We start from the raw sequence: 17,704 nt of genomic DNA, 5'->3' as shown, positions 1-17,704 counted from the left end.
TTACACGTTGCTACTTTTGATTTTGCAGCACTGAAGAATCTAAATAGTCAAACCAGTAACATCTGCTATTTGTCAATGACATGCAGACTTTGAAAAGTTGTGGAGTAAATTTCAGACTGAAATCAAGTCAGAATATTTATTCAGCCATACCACTACTCCATACAGTGTGCACACAGTCTCTCTACCTAACTTTGCTATTCTTTTCAGGCTTGAACAAGTATATCCTACTTACGGGTGGGAATTTTGGTTGCTAATAAAGTCAGCACCTGTATGCTCTATATTTGACCATATATTTTCAAAAAATATACAGATAACATTGCTGTTTAAAAAAAAAAAAAAAAGCATGCCAAACAGGGTTATGTATTAAAGAACTATTAAAATTAACTATTAAATATACACAATTGCAATATTTACAAATACTGACACATCCAAGAAAGTACAGATAAATAACAGCATTTCCACTCTAACACTTCAGATAGCATAGGCATGTTCACACAAGTTAAGAAATTATCATTCCCCCACCCACCCTCACCCCACAAAAAAAAAAGAAAAAAAAATAACACCCCAACCAAAAAAAGCCCTTTCAGATAAAAAAGTTGCTAAATGACACCTCCCACCATAACTAAGTACCTTGGTTTTAATGCAGACCCAACTCCTGTTGCACTTGAGGCTGAAGCTGATGAATCAGTGTGTCGACTTTTAAGTTCTTTTTCAGCCTGTTCTTCCTTTTCTCTTTCTCGAGCCTCTGAGTATGGAGAATACATAAGTGACAAATAATTAAGATTTTTTTTAAAAGATACAATTAGATGCCTGCTGAGGACAGTAAAACAACTTTCTTCTTTTCAGATCTATACAAAATGACAGAATAGAAAAGTTTGGGTTGGAAGGGACCTTAAAGATCATTTAATTCCACCATCCCCCAGCCAGGGGAAGGGATGTCACCTGCTAGACCAGGTTGCCCAGGGCCCCATCCAACCTGGCCTTGAAATCCTCCAGCAATGGGGCATCCACTGCTTCTGTGGGCAACCCATTCCAGTGCCTCACCACCCTCACAGGAAACATTTTTTTCCTAATATCTAATCTATATCTACTCTCTTGTAGTTTAAAGCCATTACTCCTCGTCCTATCACTCCACTCCCTGACAAAGAGTCCCTCTCCTGCTTTCCTGTAGGCCCCCTTTAAGAACGGAAAGGCTGCAATGAGGTCTCCCAGGAGCCTTCTCTTCTCCAGGATGAACAACCCCAACTCCCTCAGCCTGTCTTCACAAAAAAGGTGCTCCAGCCCTTTGATCTTCTTTGTGGCCCTCTTCTGGGCTCACTCAACAGGTCCATGAGCTTATGTTAGAGGTCCCATAGCTAGGTTCAGGACTCCAGGTGGGGTCTCACAAGAGCAGAGTGGATGGAAAGAATCATCTCCCTTGACCTGCTGGCCACGCTGCTTTTGATGCAGCCCAGGACACGGTTGGCTTTCTGGACTGCATGCACGCATTGCTGGCTCATGTTAAGCTTCTCATCAGTCAACACCCCCAGTTCCTTCTCCTCAGAGCTGCTTTCAATCCATTCTCTGGCCAGCCTGTCTTTGTGCTTGGGATTGCCCCAGCTCAGGTGCAGGACCTGGTTCACATGGGCCCATGTCTCAAGCCTGCCCAGGTCCCTCTGGATGGCATCCCTTCCCTCCAGCGTGTTGACTGCACTACACAGCTTGGTGTCATTGGCAACTTGCTGAGGATGCACTCAATCCCAATGTCCATGTCAACAACAAGGACATTAAACAATGCCAGTTCCAATATTGACTCCTGAGGAACACCGCTTATTCCTGAACTCCGCATGGACACTGAGCTGTTGACCACAACTCTTTGAGTGCAACCATCCAGCCAGTTCCTTACGCGCCAAATGGTCCATCCATCAAATCCATGGCTCTCCAATTCAGAGACAATGATATCGTGTGGTACAGGGTCAAATGCTTTGCACAAGTCCAGGTAGATGATGTCAGTTCTTCTTCTTCTATCCACCAATGCTGTAACCCCATCATATAGGGCCACTTAACTTTCCCTGCAGCAGCCCATACACTGCTGTGCTCTGCTCGCGTAGCTAGAACAGCAGTGGTATCACACCAGTGTTGTGTCTGCTGCTGAGCAATACTGGCACAGCATCAGGACTCCCTCCAAGCTCCCCAGAGCCAGCAGGCTTGGGGTGGGCAAGAGGTGCAGAGGGGACATCACCAGGGCAGCTAACCTAAACGGACCAAAGGGATATTCCATACCATATGATGTCACACTCAGCAATAAAAGGTGGTAAAGGGGAAGGAGAGGGGGGACTCTCATTATAAAAACATCTGCCCTCCCAAACAAACGCTACGCTTATTGAGGCTGTGATTCCTGGGGCATGGCCAAACATTGCTCATTGACGGGAAGTAGAGAGCAATTTCTTTTCTCTCTCCGGGCTTCTGTGCAGCCTTTGCTTTTTTTTTTTTTCTTCCATCTTCCTTTTCCCTTTAATTAAATTATCCTTATCTCAACCTGTGAGTTTTGGTGTTTTTTTTTTTTCTTTCCAGCATTCTTTCATTTTCCTCTCTTCTTCTAAGGGGGGGAATGAGAGAGATGTGGTGGAGCTCAGCTGCCCAGCAAGGTAAAAAAAACACCACAAACACAAGTGTCTCCCTAAGGACCATCTTTGGAATAGTTTTTGCTTGGATATAGTCAGCAAAACATGCAATTTCCATCATTATTTACTCTCAAGCCACCACCTTGAAAACCCACCCACTCCCAGCACAACAGAAGAAAGAAAAACTTGCAGGCTGCTATATAATCTGCTGTATGTCGTAGGACACATTTCATTTTTTATTCCGTGCTCTTTGGATTAAAGCTCTTTGTGTCCAGTTCCCTTTGAATTTCGGAAGGGAACTTCCAAAATTTCAAATAAAAGAGTCTTTTATGTGAATCCAACTTTTTGCTGTGTCCAAGTCCCATGCCACACAAGAGGAACCTTGTGCAGGCAGGCCTCTTGCATGCTCTAACATATGTAAATTAGTAACTTGCCTACTTATCCACCTCCGAGTGATTTAGGACTGTCCTTCTTCAGCAAAACCACATTTATCGGCTTTCTAAATATCCAGTGGGAGACACCTCACCCATCACCCCAACGCACAAAAAAACAAAACACATTTTACGATGCACTAACTGACAGCACCCACATTCCTTACCCAAGACCTTCCTGCTCCTTTCCACGGCGGTCCTTCTTGTCTGCTCAAACATGGCTTCAAGATCAAAAGTGCGAGCTTTCTTCCCTAAAAAAAAAAAAAAAAAAAAAAAAAAAACGGAAAAGGGATTAAAAAGGAGACTGACTAAGGCTCGCCCTGGTGACAGGCAGTGCGGGAGCTGCAGGGGGGGATCCCAGGGCCGGGGGATCCCAGGGCTTGGGGGGGGAGCACCCCAGGGCCGCCATCCCCTCACAGCCCCCAGCCCACCCCAGGGACACCGCCGCCCCCCGCGGGACCCCCAGCCGTCCCCAGAAGCCCCCCGGGACTTACCGAAACCGGAGAAGCCCATGGTGGCCGCCAGCTCCGGGTCGGTCCCCGCCAACATCTCGGCGTCTGCAAAGAGAAAGAGGGGGGAAGGTAAAAGCGGTCAGCAGAGGGGCGCGGGGCCGGCGCTGCCCGGTCCCGTCCCGTTGCTCACCGCCCTCCGGCGGCTCCATGCCGCGGCCGGCCCGGAACCACAACAGCGCGGGGAGGAAGCCGCGGCGCCTGGCCACCGCCTCCCCGCCGCTACGCCCCTGCTGTCCCCGCCCGGCGGAACGGCGTCAGCAGCGCGGGGACCGCCGGGATTTGGCGCGGAGAGGCGGGCGGGCAGCTCCCGGTACTGGTCCCGTACTGGTCCCGGTACTGGTCCCGGTCCCGGTCCCGGTCCCAGCCCGGCCCCGCTATGCCCGCCGCTATGAGCCCCGCCGCGCCCGCCGTGCACGAGGCGCTGGAGGCCGCGGGCCGCATCATCGACCGGCAGATCCAGGACGACCGCTGCTACCCGGACCTGTCCGAGCTGCTGGCCGTGCCGGCGCCTGGTGAGCGGCCGGCGGGGCCCGGGGGGCCGCGGGGAGGTGTCAGGGGAGCGGTTCGGTAGCCGGGGGGAGCGGGCCCGGGGCTGGCCCCTCGGCCACGCCAGTTTCCCGCTCCATGCTGCGGGGTCACAAGGCGCCCAGCGCCGCCCTCAGAGCCGCGGGCAGCACGGAAAGCTCTGAAATGCTGCCCCGAAATGCTTCCATTTCTCGGGAGCGCTGCGCCACGTGTAGTTGGGATAGTGCTACCCAAACACGCCTTTTGTCCTCCCTGGGGCTGCGAGCAGCCCGAGCTGTGGTGCCAGCTGTCCGGCCGGGGGGCTGTGAAGAGGAGTGTTGGAGCTCCGGGCGGCCTGGTCGGTGTGCTGCCAGCACATGCCTTCAGATAACAGCGGCTGTTTTCTGTCACGATACCATCCCAACCGTGGCCAAATTGTAGCTCCCTGTGTCATTCTGCAGTGGCATCCCATAAAGTAAAGTGGGAACATGGGAATTTTAGATTGGTACTGGGAATGCAAATCAGGTTTTCTAAGTAAGCATGCTCCTGGCTTCTTCACCTTACGTATTTAATGCCTGGCCATACAATGGAAAAAAGGCTACAGAGTCCCATGGAGAAAATGGGGTAAAGAGTAGGCTGGGGGTGAGATGACTTATTCTAAGAGTTTGTTTGCAAATCTATTTTCACAGAGTAGGGAAAAAATCATGAAAAGATAGAAAAATAGATTTATTTTTTTCCTTAAGCATCTAATTCTTTATAGGAAGTCTAATTTTTGTGTGTGTGCGCTGTTCTTAATTGCAGGTAGCCCTACCGTTTCTGGTATGACAGATATGGATTATCCTTTGCAAGGTCCAGGTCTGCTGTCAATACCTAATCTTCCAGAGATCAGCTCAGTCCGCAGAGTCCCGCTTCCCCCAGAGCTAGTGGAGCAGTTTGGACGTATCCTAATGAAAAATAATGTGTTAGGTTTTGTACGTAATAATAATAGAAACAAACTTCTGCTCTCTCATAATCATTTTTCTCCACTAGTTCTGTCAGACTCCTAGAAATGAACCTTGGTATTGTTTATGTTCCCTTTTTAAGGGTCCAATAAGGTCAGTTTGTATAGAAGTGCTGGTGGAATTAGTTCCTGTATGAGGAACTTCAAATGTTTATGCTATATAGTTTGTGTGCTTCTGTGTGTAAAGCAATATTTTTTTAAAAATGTTCAAAGGAGATTTTGCTTTTGCTGGTCAAAATGCATTTAGTCCTTACATCAGCAATGCTTCAGATATGCAATGCAATTGTATGATGGGAGTATTTCCAGAAATCAGCAGAGCGTGGCTAACCATTGACAGTGACATTTTTATGTGGAACTATGAAGATGGGTACGTACAAACGCATTCCTGATGGTATTATATTGGAATTAAGTAATTATAGTAGTAGGAAATTGTTTACTTGTAGCACAGAGGAGTGCTATTCAGATGAAGTTATCTTGATTCATTTTAGGTTTTACTAAAGCTTTTAACTAATAAGTGTTTATGGAGTTTTAAAAGTTAGTAATAGTGCTCCCAAATTATGTAGAGATGAAAGAAGAGAAATTGCATTTGCTTAGGATTTGACACAGCTGATGTCCTGAAGTTGTTGCTGTATTATGGCTAGGGTTTTCATTATGCCCCAAAAGAGTAGTTATACACTAATTGCCTAACTAACCTAAGTAGATTTGGTAAGTACACTGATACATGTACAGCAACCCGTCATTTCCACAATGATAAATAATATGACCTTGGTACCTTGGCTATATACGCTATTTTTAAAGTATTGTGATTGAAGCTTTCCTGTCTAAAGGATGCATAAAACTGAAAATAATTTCAACATCTTTTCAAATGGCAGTTTATAATTTCCAGGTTTGTTTCCTTATTTGTCTAATCCTGCTTTTTTAAGAATTATATTTTTGTAAGAATTTTCATAGGAATTGTTTTATAGAATTTGTTGAATTTCTTAAGATTAAAGTTAAGAGTGCTCCTCGGATAGCTCCTCTCCATACATTTACATTGTGTCATAAAGTTTAAAATACATTAATTAGATATATTCACCAGATAATGCCACACATAACAGCATTAAAGGTTAGGTACTATGGAGGAGGTAGATTTTTTTTATTTTTGCATTAGATGTTTTTTCATGTATGTTCCTCCCTTTAGGTGTTAATTCGTGTTGTAGGTGATGCTGTGTGTAATTCAGAGTAGAATGCATGAACTAACAAAATCCAAAAATATAAAATACTACAGTTTGATTTCAGGTTTGAAACTCAGCTATGGCTCTGTCATACCATTCAGCTGGACCTGTTTTCACCCATATCAAAAGGTGTAGATGGCTTCAGCATGTTCTAGTACATATTCACAATACTACGATAACTATTAATAATTTTTAAATATACGCTATCTGACTTTATTTTGTGAGTATGTGATAGTATGTAACAAATCTTATGCGGTTTTTTTTCCTTGTTCTTTGACAGGGGAGATCTAGCTTATTTTGATGGCCTCAGTGAAACTATCCTTGCTGTGGGTCTTGTAAAACCAAAGGGAGGTAAGGAGTGACCATGACTAGACTGCTAATGAATTTTCTGTATATGTTTTTTTATATCTGTGTTACATCTATATATGCAAGATAAATGGTTTGGCTTGTTTTTTAGAAATCTCACGAAATTAAATTACAAGCTAAAGATAGTGTTTAGCTTAACAATCATTTACTCTGAGCTTGCGTTTTTTGCAAGCTCATACATCATACTCTAACATTTGTACTGCTTATAAGTTGTCCCATTTGAGTGACAACTTCCTTGAGATCCTGATTTCTAGCACATGCAGTTCTTTTGATAGCTACTGCTTAGATAACATCAAAGTCAAAGTTGCAGTGGTAGTAAGATTGAATGTAAAAGAAATAAAAGAAAAAGAAAACAAGAATAAAATGTCATTTTTAAATTCTTCTATTTCATGAACTGGAAACTGAACTGCTGACTGATACTGTTTTGTAATTCTAGAGTTTCACAGGTTCTTAGGTCTTAAATATGACTGTTCCCTCTAACCATTCGCTATATCAACCTCATGAATACAGTGGATACAGTCATTGTGAGTCTGAGAGTTGACTGCAAACTAAAATCTAATTTTCTTTCGCACTTTAGGTATATTCCAGCCTCATGTACGACACTTACTTATTCTGGCAACTCCTGTGGATATTGTGATTTTAGGGCTCAGTTGCTCTAATATACAAGCAGGTAGTTCTCTCTTTTTTTTTCTCTTCCATTTAGGTAAATTAAAGAACATATTAGGGTAGTATTCTCAGTTGTGAATTAACAGCTATATAAATACACAATGGCTATTTCATTAATAGCTATTTAAAAAAAAGGAAAGAAAGAAAAACAAGAACATGTCCTTGCTAATTTTTAAATCATGTTAGAAACATGGTAAAATAGTTCCCTTTTCTTAGTGTGTGCACCTGCTGTATCCAGGACTCCCATAGAAGGGTTGAGTAATATTATTCACTTGTTTGACATGAAAAGAACTTTTGAAAACAGATACTCCTGTTAATTAAACCACATGTTCAAGAGGGAAGGAAGAGATGGGTATGAATCTAGATAACAGATGATGAAAGCAGTTTGTTAACCTGATTGGCATTTATATTCTAATCCCAGAAAACAAGAACCTGATACCAAGTTTTTCATTCCATATATAGCAAGAGGAAACAGTATAGAATTGTTTTTTAAAAAAAAAAAAGAGAGGATTACAATCCTCTCATTTTGTTCTCTTTTTATCATGCTGTGAAAGAGAAATGCAGAAATTAGTTTCAGAATTATTGGGATTTAGAGAAGAACACAACTCACAGAAAATGTGACAAATGTACAAAGAATATTACAAAAATATTGTACTTCCATACTTTGAGATCTATAGAGTGTATTTGCTTTGTTTCTTTAAAAAACAGAAGATTGATTACTCTACAGTTCACTTACAAAAATAGCTTTTCCAGATCTTTTTTACTACCTATAAAATCTCCTGTAATTTTTCATGTTTTCTGAAATGCTTCTAATCACAAGCCAATAATGTTTACAAATCTGTAACATTTCTAGAGCTTAAAAACTGAAAAGTTTTATTTATTTGTTAATTTAAGGTACTGGGTCACTCAATGACAGTATGTCTGGAGGAATGCAGCTGCTACCGGACCCTCTCTATTCACTCCCTACTGACAATACGTACATTTTGGCAATAACATCCACTGATAATGGACGTATCTTTTTGGCTGGAAAGGATGGCTGCTTGTATGAAGTAGCTTACCAGGTAATTATGGGTTACACACAGGCATTTAGATTTTTGTTTTCATAATTGTACTGTTAATGATTTTATTTTTGTTTTAACTAATAGTTTGGCTTGGTTTTTGATTTGCCTTTTTTCAACAATGTGTCTGTTTTAAATTATAGGCTGAGGCCGGATGGTTTAGCCAGCGGTGCAGGAAAATTAATCATTCAAAGAGCACACTGTCTTTCCTTATTCCTTCATTGCTACAGTTCACGTTCTCAGAGGATGGTAAGTACCGATGCTAAAGACTTAGCCTATAATTTAATGTAAATTTGAAATAATTACACTTTTTTGCTCAATTTTCTTTTAGTTTACTAATAGTTGTGTGAAATTGTTTGCTCTTTTATATCATTTCCCTAAGAGTTCTCTGGGGCTCTTGCAGTTTTTGTTGACTTGCAGTTTATTTTAGTGATATTCTGACTTAAACTTGTTTTCACCGATTCCATTGTTAATTTGCTACTTCTCCTTTTTCTTTTCCCCCTCCCAAGATCCTGTAGTTCAAATTGCCATTGACAACTCGCGAAATATCTTATACACCCGTTCAGAAAAAGGAGTGCTGCAAGTATGTTACTTATTCTTAATGACTTTTTGCAATGTTCCTAATGTGTATACAAATATTTTATGTTTTCCTGGGTACCTAGAAACTCTCTATAGTTGTATCAGGATATTACGCTTCATCTTTCTTTCACAAAGTGTTTACGCAAGACCTAAAATAATTTCTTCTGAGGCAACAGTAGCCTTTTGATCTTCCCTTCAGCCATACAGAAACATGATGATGGTGTGAAAGTAGTGTTTGAGTTGCTGCATAATAGATGAGGCTGTATGAAGTAATGCAGTTTTAAATCTCTAAGCTGTATTATTAAATTGCAGGTTTACGATTTGGGTCAAGATGGTCAAGGAATGACCAGGGTTACTTCTCTTTCACAAAATGCTATAGTTTCTGCTGCTGGGAGCATTGCCAGGTAAATGTATGATAGGTATAAAGTAAAAAGATTTTATTTAAGGTCAATAATGTTGTGGTATATTTTTTGAAGAAAGTGTTTTTGCTTGTTTCTTTGCATTGAGAGTACAAGTATTTTTTGTTTTGTTTTCTAGAACAATAGATCGTTCTGTATTTAAACCTATTGTTCAAATAGCAGTGATTGAAAATTCTGAATCCATAGACTGTCAGCTGCTGGCAATCACACACGCAGGTAAGAAAGAAATGTGATTTACCCCCCTTTTTAACAGATAAATGACATCTGCACAGCTTAACAAAATTAACAGACATTTTCCTTTTTACGTATGTTCTGGTTTCAGCTGGGTTAGTCAATTTTCTTCCTAGTGGCTGGTATGGTGCTGTGTTTTGTATTTTGGATGAGAATAACACTGATGATGACAGTTTTAGGTGTTGCTGAGCAGTGCTTACACCAAGTCATGTACTCTTCAGCTTCACTTACTGCCCTGCCAGTGAAGAGGCTGGGGGAGCATAAGAAGCTGAGAGGGGACAGAACCAGGACAGCTGGTCCCAACTGGCCAAAGGGATATTCCATACCATATAGCATCATGGTGAACAATAAAATTGGGGGGGGAGGGGGTGGCTGGGGCAGGGGACCCACTGCCCAGGTTTTGGCAGTGGGTGGTGAGCAATTGCATTATGCATCATGTGTTTTCTGTATTCCTTTATCATCACAATTATCATTTTCTCTTCCTTTTCTATCCTATTAAACTGTCTTAATCTCAATCCATAAGTTTTACCTTTTTTTATTAATTTTTTTCCTGATTGTCTCCCCTATCCTGCTGGGAGGGGGAAAGTGAGCAAATGGTTGTGTGATGCTTAGCTGCCTGCCAGATTAAACTACAACAACATAACACAAATTTTGGAAACATTTATTTCATTCTGGTATGTTGTTGTTTTACATAACCAAATTGCTTTGACATTTGATGCAAGTATAATCTGGTCACACAAATTATTATCCATAGTTTATAAGAAAACCAGCAGAAAGTGGTGTGACAGAAGTATTCAGGAAAGTAGTGACAGAGCTAGATTAATAACCTTTATCTTCTTGTATCTTAGCAAGAAGTGTAGTAGTGTCTGTGAAGAATTTCTTATGAGTCTGAAACTAGCTTGCTGTCAATTAGTAGTAGCAACAATGCTTTAGTCATAGTTATGTAAGATTGCATGTAATTGACCTTCTTTTCCCTTATGTTTAGGTGTCCGACTGTATTTTAGTACTTCACAGTTTAAGCACCCAACAGCTCGTCCCTCTATGTTAACACTGGTTCATGTCCGTTTGCCACCTGGATTTTCAGCATCTTCTAATGTGGAGAAGCCCTCAAAGGTTCACAGAGCTCTTTATAGCAAAGGTAAGCAGTGGAACACAGCTCAGAAGAACAGTAGGGTTTTTTTTATTATTTTTTGTGTGTGTGACAGCTACTATCACACTATTTTATATCAGGTAATTTGAAGGAATGGGAGGACACACAGCAGTGTTGCTGACCCTTTCAGTCAAGTATATTGATTTTATGTTTGAAGTAGTTTCCAGATGGTTTTCAATATAGGTTCTCTTTAAACATCTCATTTTTATGAGGCATTTTCTATGTACTTTAGGCTCATTTGTTTGTATCTTTCAGAGTAAAAGGTAAAATGCTGTTGTTGATAGTGGCCTACTAATAACCATATGATACAGAAAACCAAGAGATATCTGCTGTTCAAATTGTGTGGTTTGGACTTAAAGATTGATTTTTGGTAAATAAGGAATTAATGAATTAGAGTGGTATATTTTGGTATATATTAGTAGGTGTGATACGTGATTAATCGTACCTAACACAACCTTAATATCCCTGTTCTTGCTAGGGGTCCTGCTGATGGCAGCCTCAGAAAATGAGGATAATGACATCCTGTGGTGTATCAATCATGATTCTTTCCCTTTTCAAAAGCCAATGATGGAAACACAGGTACTAAAGTAAACTTTCATGTAATTTTGATGGATTTTAGATTTTTTTTTCTTCCGGAGAACAGATACTTGAATAATACTATCTGCAAGAAATTAGTAGGTTGATGAAAAACTTACATGAGAAGTTTAGAAACACTTACAAAGCTACTAATCAATAAGCTTTAAATTTAAAAAAAAAAAAAAAAGTTTAGCAGGCATGTTAGACAGTAAATGGAAACTGGTATCTTAGTAGGAATTTCCAGTTCATCCATACTGTATAGCTTCATGCAGGCTATGTATGAAAACCGATTGCTTTGACCTCTAAGACGACTTAGAATTAACATATTGGAAAAAGTCTTACTTGTGTCATATTGTTGTCTGTGGCATGCTGCATGCTACATACAATTATGTACAAGGCATGATCCCCAGTGCAAAGTGGTGTTCATTGACAAGTATAAAATTTGGCAAGGAGGTTTGTCTAAAATACAGATGGTAGAGATACTGGAATTGGATACTGGAATTCTTTACTTAAACAGATATGTCACATATTGATTAATTTTCAGGCATGATCAATTTCTGATCAATCTCTTCATTATTTCACTCCTTTTTTCCTTTTTTTTTCCATAGTTGTTACAGTAGTTTGTAAGAGGGGCTTGGTTTAGTTGCCTTATGCATCACATCAGAGAGAACATTACATGTATTTCAGCACTGAAGCAAGACTAGGCTCTTCTGCTGCTTTTTAACATGTCCAAGAAGAGTATGGGGCAATGGTAGAATCTCTACCATTGTGAAAATCTACTAATGTGAAAATCTCCCAAACCCTTATGATCAGTAGGAGTATGTTTGGTTTCCGTAAAAAATAAATAAAATTCATAATAACTTTGGTATTTGATTCTGATATGTTTAGCAGATTGTCTCTGTTTATATGGTGGCTTCACTAAAAGCACTGTACGAGTTGTTTTACCCTTAAAAAACACTGTCCCTATCCCACAAAAGAAGCAATATATAGCTGCAAATTTGCTGATAGTCTGCTAGATGATGCAAGAACTTGCTCATTTCCTCTGAGATTTCTTGTGTCAATAATAGTTTCTTGCCTGTGTAATTTTAAATTGTAAATAGTAAAATATCTCCACAATGTACAAAATCCGTAACTGTTATCAAACTTTGGAGTTGTTTATCTGTTGTTCAGATGACCACCCGTGTTGATGGGCATTCCTGGGCTCTTTCTGCTATTGATGAATTTAAAGTTCAGAAGATTGTGACACCTCTCAATAAAGATATTGTTCCAATAACTGATTCCCCTGTTGTTGTGCAGCAACACATGCTGCCACCTAAGAAGTTTGTTCTGCTTTCAGCCCAGGTGAGTATTGCTCCTCTTAATATAGGAAATCAAAAGAATAAGTATAAAGGTGAAAGACTGATGCAAATCTGTAAATGTTTATTCATAGTTTATTGATTTTGAATGAATTTTTATGATTTTGTTCTGAACATAAAAGGAAAAGAGGAATATTGCTGAAACTGTCAGTACATATTATAAATTGACTCAAAGCTATTGAGACAGCTTCTCTTGTACAGTGCATTAATCACTTCTGTTGGCCTGAGGAGACAGAACCCTGGTAGATACAGATCATGTGAAACATTCTTTTAACCTTGTTCAAATTCATGGTTGTATAAAATTGAAACAGAAAAGGGCTGACCAGAAAGTATGGTTTGAGTAAATATGGTTAGAAACTGAAATTTGAACAAAGAATTTTTCTTTGTTATCGAAGTCCAGAAAAGTTTTTTTAAATTGTTCTTGTTTGTTTTTTAAAAATAAAGCTTCCCGTTTCTTATTACATTCTCTAATATTTTAGGGTACTTACTTTCTTAACAAATAAGGAATTTTAAAAGATGTTTAATAAATCATTAATGTTTTGCAACCTTTAGACTCCACTTCCATTTATTTCATGGTAGCTAGTCAGACCCTCTCCCATTAGTGTGGATGCAGGCAAAATAGTCTTACCACGCTTTTGGTCCTAATTTTTTTCCAGGCAATTTTGAAGATTTATGAGATACATAGAGCAAGCATATAAAGAGAATGAAAGGCTTTACGTTTGTGTTGTGTGCTTCATACTAGGTTAAGAGGAGCAAAACTCTGTTTTTGGGAGGTATATAGCCATTGCAGTATTTTATTTTTTTTTGCCTTCTTGCTAGAGAATTTTCAGCATTTGAACGGGAGCTAGGCTTTAGCTACCGTTTATGTTACACTTTGATCCAATAGTGTAATTGAGGAAAACTTGGAGAGCAGTAAAGTTAAAGATTGTTGGGAAAGGCGTTGGTATGACCAGTAAAGTGACTTTATTCTAACTTTGTATTATTCTGGGTATTTTTAGGGGAGCTTTATGTTTCATAAACTCAGACCTGTTGACCAGCTGCGGCATCTTCTTGTTAGCAATGTAGGTGGAGATGGAGAAGAGATTGAAAGATTTTTCAAGTTGCATCAGGTAAGAATTTTTGACTTGTTATGAAATACAAGATTTATAATACTTAACTGGCATTACTGGAAATCTAATTGCATTCTGTATTACGTGTCTTTTTTGTTGTTACTACGAAATTCTAGTTAACTTTTCATTTATTGTTTCAAGTATTAGCTTTTCCTTCTGTATTGTCTGCATAAAACAAGATTGTATACTGAGATATAATTCCTTATTTTATGATATCTAAAAATTGAAGCGTAGATCACTTTTCCTGAAATTCTTGTATGCAGGAGTACAACGCAGTTCTTAGTTTAAGAAAGGAGTTGAGCTAAGACCAGAGGAGATAGTTTTCTTTAAAAAAAAGTTGAATCCATACCACTATTAGAGGTTTTTACATTTTGAAGGCCAGTACAACTGTCTAGAATTGGTCTACTTTTTGCTTAGGATAAATAACAAACAAGCAGGAAGGAAGCTATAGTGAATTATGAATTTAATTTGACTAGTAATGATAGTACCTGTAATGAATGTTCACAGTAATCTATTGTCTTGTGCTTTGATTTAAGACATACTAAGTGATATTTTAACAGTCCATTAGGATATGCCATCCATTATTACTTGTATAGATCTTTTTCTTCAAACAATCTTAATTTGTGTCTGTAGAAATTTCATAACTGTTACTCATAATTAGGTGATAGACATGGAGATTGTTTCCTACCAGTAACCATACTGAGCTTGCAAAAGCTGTGTATAACAGAAGTTTATCCTGCTACAGTGAGATGTCTCAATTTAATTCACTTCATTTCTGTGGTGGGAAAGAGCTGATTTCCTTGCCTTCTAGATAAAATGATGCAAAAAGTATTTCCTGTTTAGTTATTGATCAATAGAACATCTTCATATTTCTTAACAACTTGATATAAGCTGCCACACTGACAGCATAATATGCTCTAGGAGGATCAGGCCTGTGCCACTTGCCTTATCTTGGCCTGTTCTAATGCTGCATGTGATAGAGAAGTATCTGCCTGGGCTACGCGAGCATTCTTCAGGTAAGTTTCAACTGGTGTGTGTGTTGTTCTGAACAGTATGCTCAGGATCACTACAGCCACTAAAGAATCATACAGTCTCTTTAACCTGCTCCCTGAGTAGGCATTGTTTTAAAATGAGCATAGACTATTAAACTTGGTGGAATACACTTCTGCACTATTTAGGTCTTGCCAGCAAAGGAAGCTTCCTGTAGTTGGCAGTTCTGGATAGTTCCTCTCCTGGATGCTTTCAAGTCATGTATTTCATGTGCAGAAGTTATTCAAAATGTAGTTTAATCTGCTTGAAGTTCACTTATCTATACTTCAGAGTATCCTGGTTCGTTGAAGCAGGGTGTGTAAAGAGAAGTAATATATTTAATCACACCGTCTCAGTTGGAAAAAGAACAGACAAATTTAGAATCCCCAAGCCGTCATTTGAATTGGAGATAAAAGACAACATGCTTAAGATTAAATACAACATGAGAACTAATGTTCATTTTACCAGATAACCTAAAAGGTAATTTACTTGATGACTGCAGAATCAATAGGCAATCTTAGCAGATCAAATAGGTGGTAGCATGATTATACTGTACTGAGAAAGTAGTTTGTAACTTTGAAATAGAAGATGATAAGGTAAATTATTTCTAATATAGTGTTTCTTATGCATCCTGGCACTTACTAGGTAGTAAACTTATGAATTCTTATGTCTAGGTTATTTCCAGTAACTTCTTGAACTGTTTTATCAGTCTAGTTGAAGATTAGATGTTATAGAGCTGATTGTCTTGTGGTAAATGTTCTCCCACTAGCAGCTAGGTATTTTTGTTCTTTGTGAGTTCTAATGATATGTATGACTTGTGTAGCTGTATTTCTTTCAGTATAGAACTGGAGAGGCTATTTGATCACTTCTTAAAGTATATTATATCCCAGGAAACATACATGAAGTGTCCAAGAATTGGGATAGTATTGTTGTAGAATTAGTTCTTGTGGCTTTGAAGATGTGTTGGCAAGTTGATACTTCAGTTGCTTTGCCATAGCACAAAGTTTCAGGTGCTGAAAAAAGGCTAGGGCTATTGAGTGAGGTTTCCCTGTCATTTAAGGAGGTGTCATGAATAGTTGCTTGAGGGAAAATGGTTTGTAGCCTTTTAGGGCTCGTGTAGCACTGTAGGAGCGAGGTGGACAGAAATTACTTTTGGACCATAGAAAGATGAGCTTGGGCCATCTCAACTGTTTTCTTCCAATGTTCATGTATAGGCAAACTTTAAAAAGATACTAAAGCATAAGCCTGTTTTGAGGAGTGGTAAATTCATCTTTAACCTCTGATCATATCGCCATAGAACATCCATGAAGAATATGACTTTGTTGTTCATTTAACTTTGCAGTGTTTTTATGTGCCAAAATGAGTATCTCACAGTCACAGATATTTCTGAAAAGTTGTGCTGATATTTTGTTCTTCATTTTAAAAGAATCCCAAAATTGCAGCTAATTTTCCAAGATACAAAAAGTAAATAGAGTATGTATGAAGTGTGAGGAATCTTTTTCTTTGCATATAAACTTTAGGTATGGTGGAGAGGCACAAATGAGATTTCCATCAGCTCTGCCTACTCCAAGCAACGTTGGACCTATTTTAGGTTCTCCCATTTCTGCTGGTGAGTAGCAACCATTTCATGGTTTTGGACGAGTTTTGTTTTTTCTTTTAAATATCTTGCATTTTGTCTTCTTACAAGTTCCTGTGTTCAAGATTACTTGCTTATTACGTGGCTGTATCAGAGTACCTTGCAGTGTCATAACAAATTAGTCATTTGTGTGATTTCTCCCTGTAAAAGCTCAAGCTTCAGCGCTTGGTTTCTGCTCAGGTCATCAGTGCCACATAAAAATGAGAATAGTACCTAGTCTTCCTTGAACATCATATGTATTGGAGTCCCTTCCATATTATCTGTATCCACTTAGATTTTGTCCAGTCTTCTACAATTGCTTAAGGAAGTTACCTGCTGACATGTTAACTCGTTGAATTCCAGATCATAGGAGTTGTGGTTTTTTTAAAAGCAATTAATGATATATTTGGAACTCTGATTAAACTAGTGAATTTATTTATTTATTTTATCAGGGATTACTTAGTTAATTTCCAAGATCCTTTAAGCATATTTGACGCATGGCACTGAATTTTACATACCAGATTTGGGAAAAAACTTGATTGCCTGGAATGCAAAGAAATTCAATTTTAGTACTGGTTTTGACCTACATCCAAATTCAAACATATCAGAGAAATGTGCACACTAAAATGTTTTAGATAAAGTTTTAGTTGATTCTCTTTCAGAATTCTTAACTGTGATTGACATGCTAAGAACAGTGGCTATCTATAGCACATCAATTACATCACTTTCCAAGCTTTGATAGTGTGGAATAATTGCAATGTAGGCAGGAGGAGAGGCAAGGCATAAGAATGTAAAATTAAATAGGACTTAAAGAAGACAGCAGGTACGGAGAGGACAGGTGCTAGGATCAGAATAAGAGCGAAAGAAGGGTGTGGGGGAAATGCTAGAAAGCTCTTTAATCACTGAAATTTACTCTTACGGGAAGTAAATGCATTTTTCCCAAGTCTAAATGTTTGTTTGTTTTTGTTTTTGTTTTTTAATAACTGGCAGTCGTATATACCCTTTTGAAATGTAGTGTCAAAGTGTGTTTTTTTATTTTGCTTCAGCGACAGGTCCATGTGGAAGACAGCACCATTCTTCTGCCACTGCTCACTCTATTTGTTCACAGGGTAGAGAACTGTCATGTGAAATTTATATTCTGATATTGTGGATAACCCATGCGGTGGGTCAGAACAGTGCTGACAGAATATTTTGAAAACACCTTGAAACTTTGCATGTGAAACTACATTAAGATAATGTTAGTGTTACAAGTCCAGGCCCCTTGTGTTCTCCCTGTTGAAAGTCTAG

The 17,704-nt window shown here is 39.1% G+C and overlaps 2 protein-coding genes across 2 annotated transcripts in view; one reads left to right on the top strand and one right to left on the bottom strand.

Moving 5' to 3' along the window:
- Nucleotides 1-3,770, bottom strand: part of WDR70 (WD repeat domain 70) — a 138,007-nt gene extending 134,237 nt beyond the window's left edge. Inside the window, exons 1-4 of the mRNA XM_080572896.1 lie at nt 3,677-3,770; nt 3,529-3,591; nt 3,202-3,285; nt 631-745 (exon numbers count right to left, since the gene is read on the bottom strand). Coding sequence (XP_080429022.1) covers nt 631-745; nt 3,202-3,285; nt 3,529-3,591; nt 3,677-3,695 — 281 coding nt within the window. The 5' untranslated portion in view covers nt 3,696-3,770. The remainder of the gene's footprint in view (nt 1-630; nt 746-3,201; nt 3,286-3,528; nt 3,592-3,676) is intronic.
- An 11-nt stretch (nt 3,771-3,781) lies between these two features.
- Nucleotides 3,782-17,704, top strand: part of NUP155 (nucleoporin 155) — a 30,707-nt gene continuing 16,784 nt past the window's right edge. The window contains exons 1-16 of the mRNA XM_080572867.1: nt 3,782-4,058; nt 4,852-4,989; nt 5,321-5,417; nt 6,545-6,615; nt 7,208-7,300; nt 8,191-8,357; nt 8,498-8,603; nt 8,864-8,937; nt 9,246-9,337; nt 9,471-9,568; nt 10,569-10,721; nt 11,212-11,312; nt 12,480-12,650; nt 13,663-13,773; nt 14,695-14,789; nt 16,323-16,411. Of these exons, the coding sequence (XP_080428993.1) occupies nt 3,923-4,058; nt 4,852-4,989; nt 5,321-5,417; nt 6,545-6,615; nt 7,208-7,300; nt 8,191-8,357; nt 8,498-8,603; nt 8,864-8,937; nt 9,246-9,337; nt 9,471-9,568; nt 10,569-10,721; nt 11,212-11,312; nt 12,480-12,650; nt 13,663-13,773; nt 14,695-14,789; nt 16,323-16,411 (1,792 nt within the window). The 5' untranslated portion in view covers nt 3,782-3,922. The remainder of the gene's footprint in view (nt 4,059-4,851; nt 4,990-5,320; nt 5,418-6,544; nt 6,616-7,207; nt 7,301-8,190; nt 8,358-8,497; nt 8,604-8,863; nt 8,938-9,245; nt 9,338-9,470; nt 9,569-10,568; nt 10,722-11,211; nt 11,313-12,479; nt 12,651-13,662; nt 13,774-14,694; nt 14,790-16,322; nt 16,412-17,704) is intronic.

The sequence above is a fragment of the Anser brachyrhynchus genome (genome assembly GCF_964034855.1).
Source record: "Anser brachyrhynchus genome assembly, chromosome: Z".
NCBI classification, from domain to species: Eukaryota; Metazoa; Chordata; class Aves; order Anseriformes; family Anatidae; genus Anser; species Anser brachyrhynchus.
Note: the sequence above shows the minus strand (reverse complement) of the source record. Positions and strands in the feature narration are given on the sequence as shown.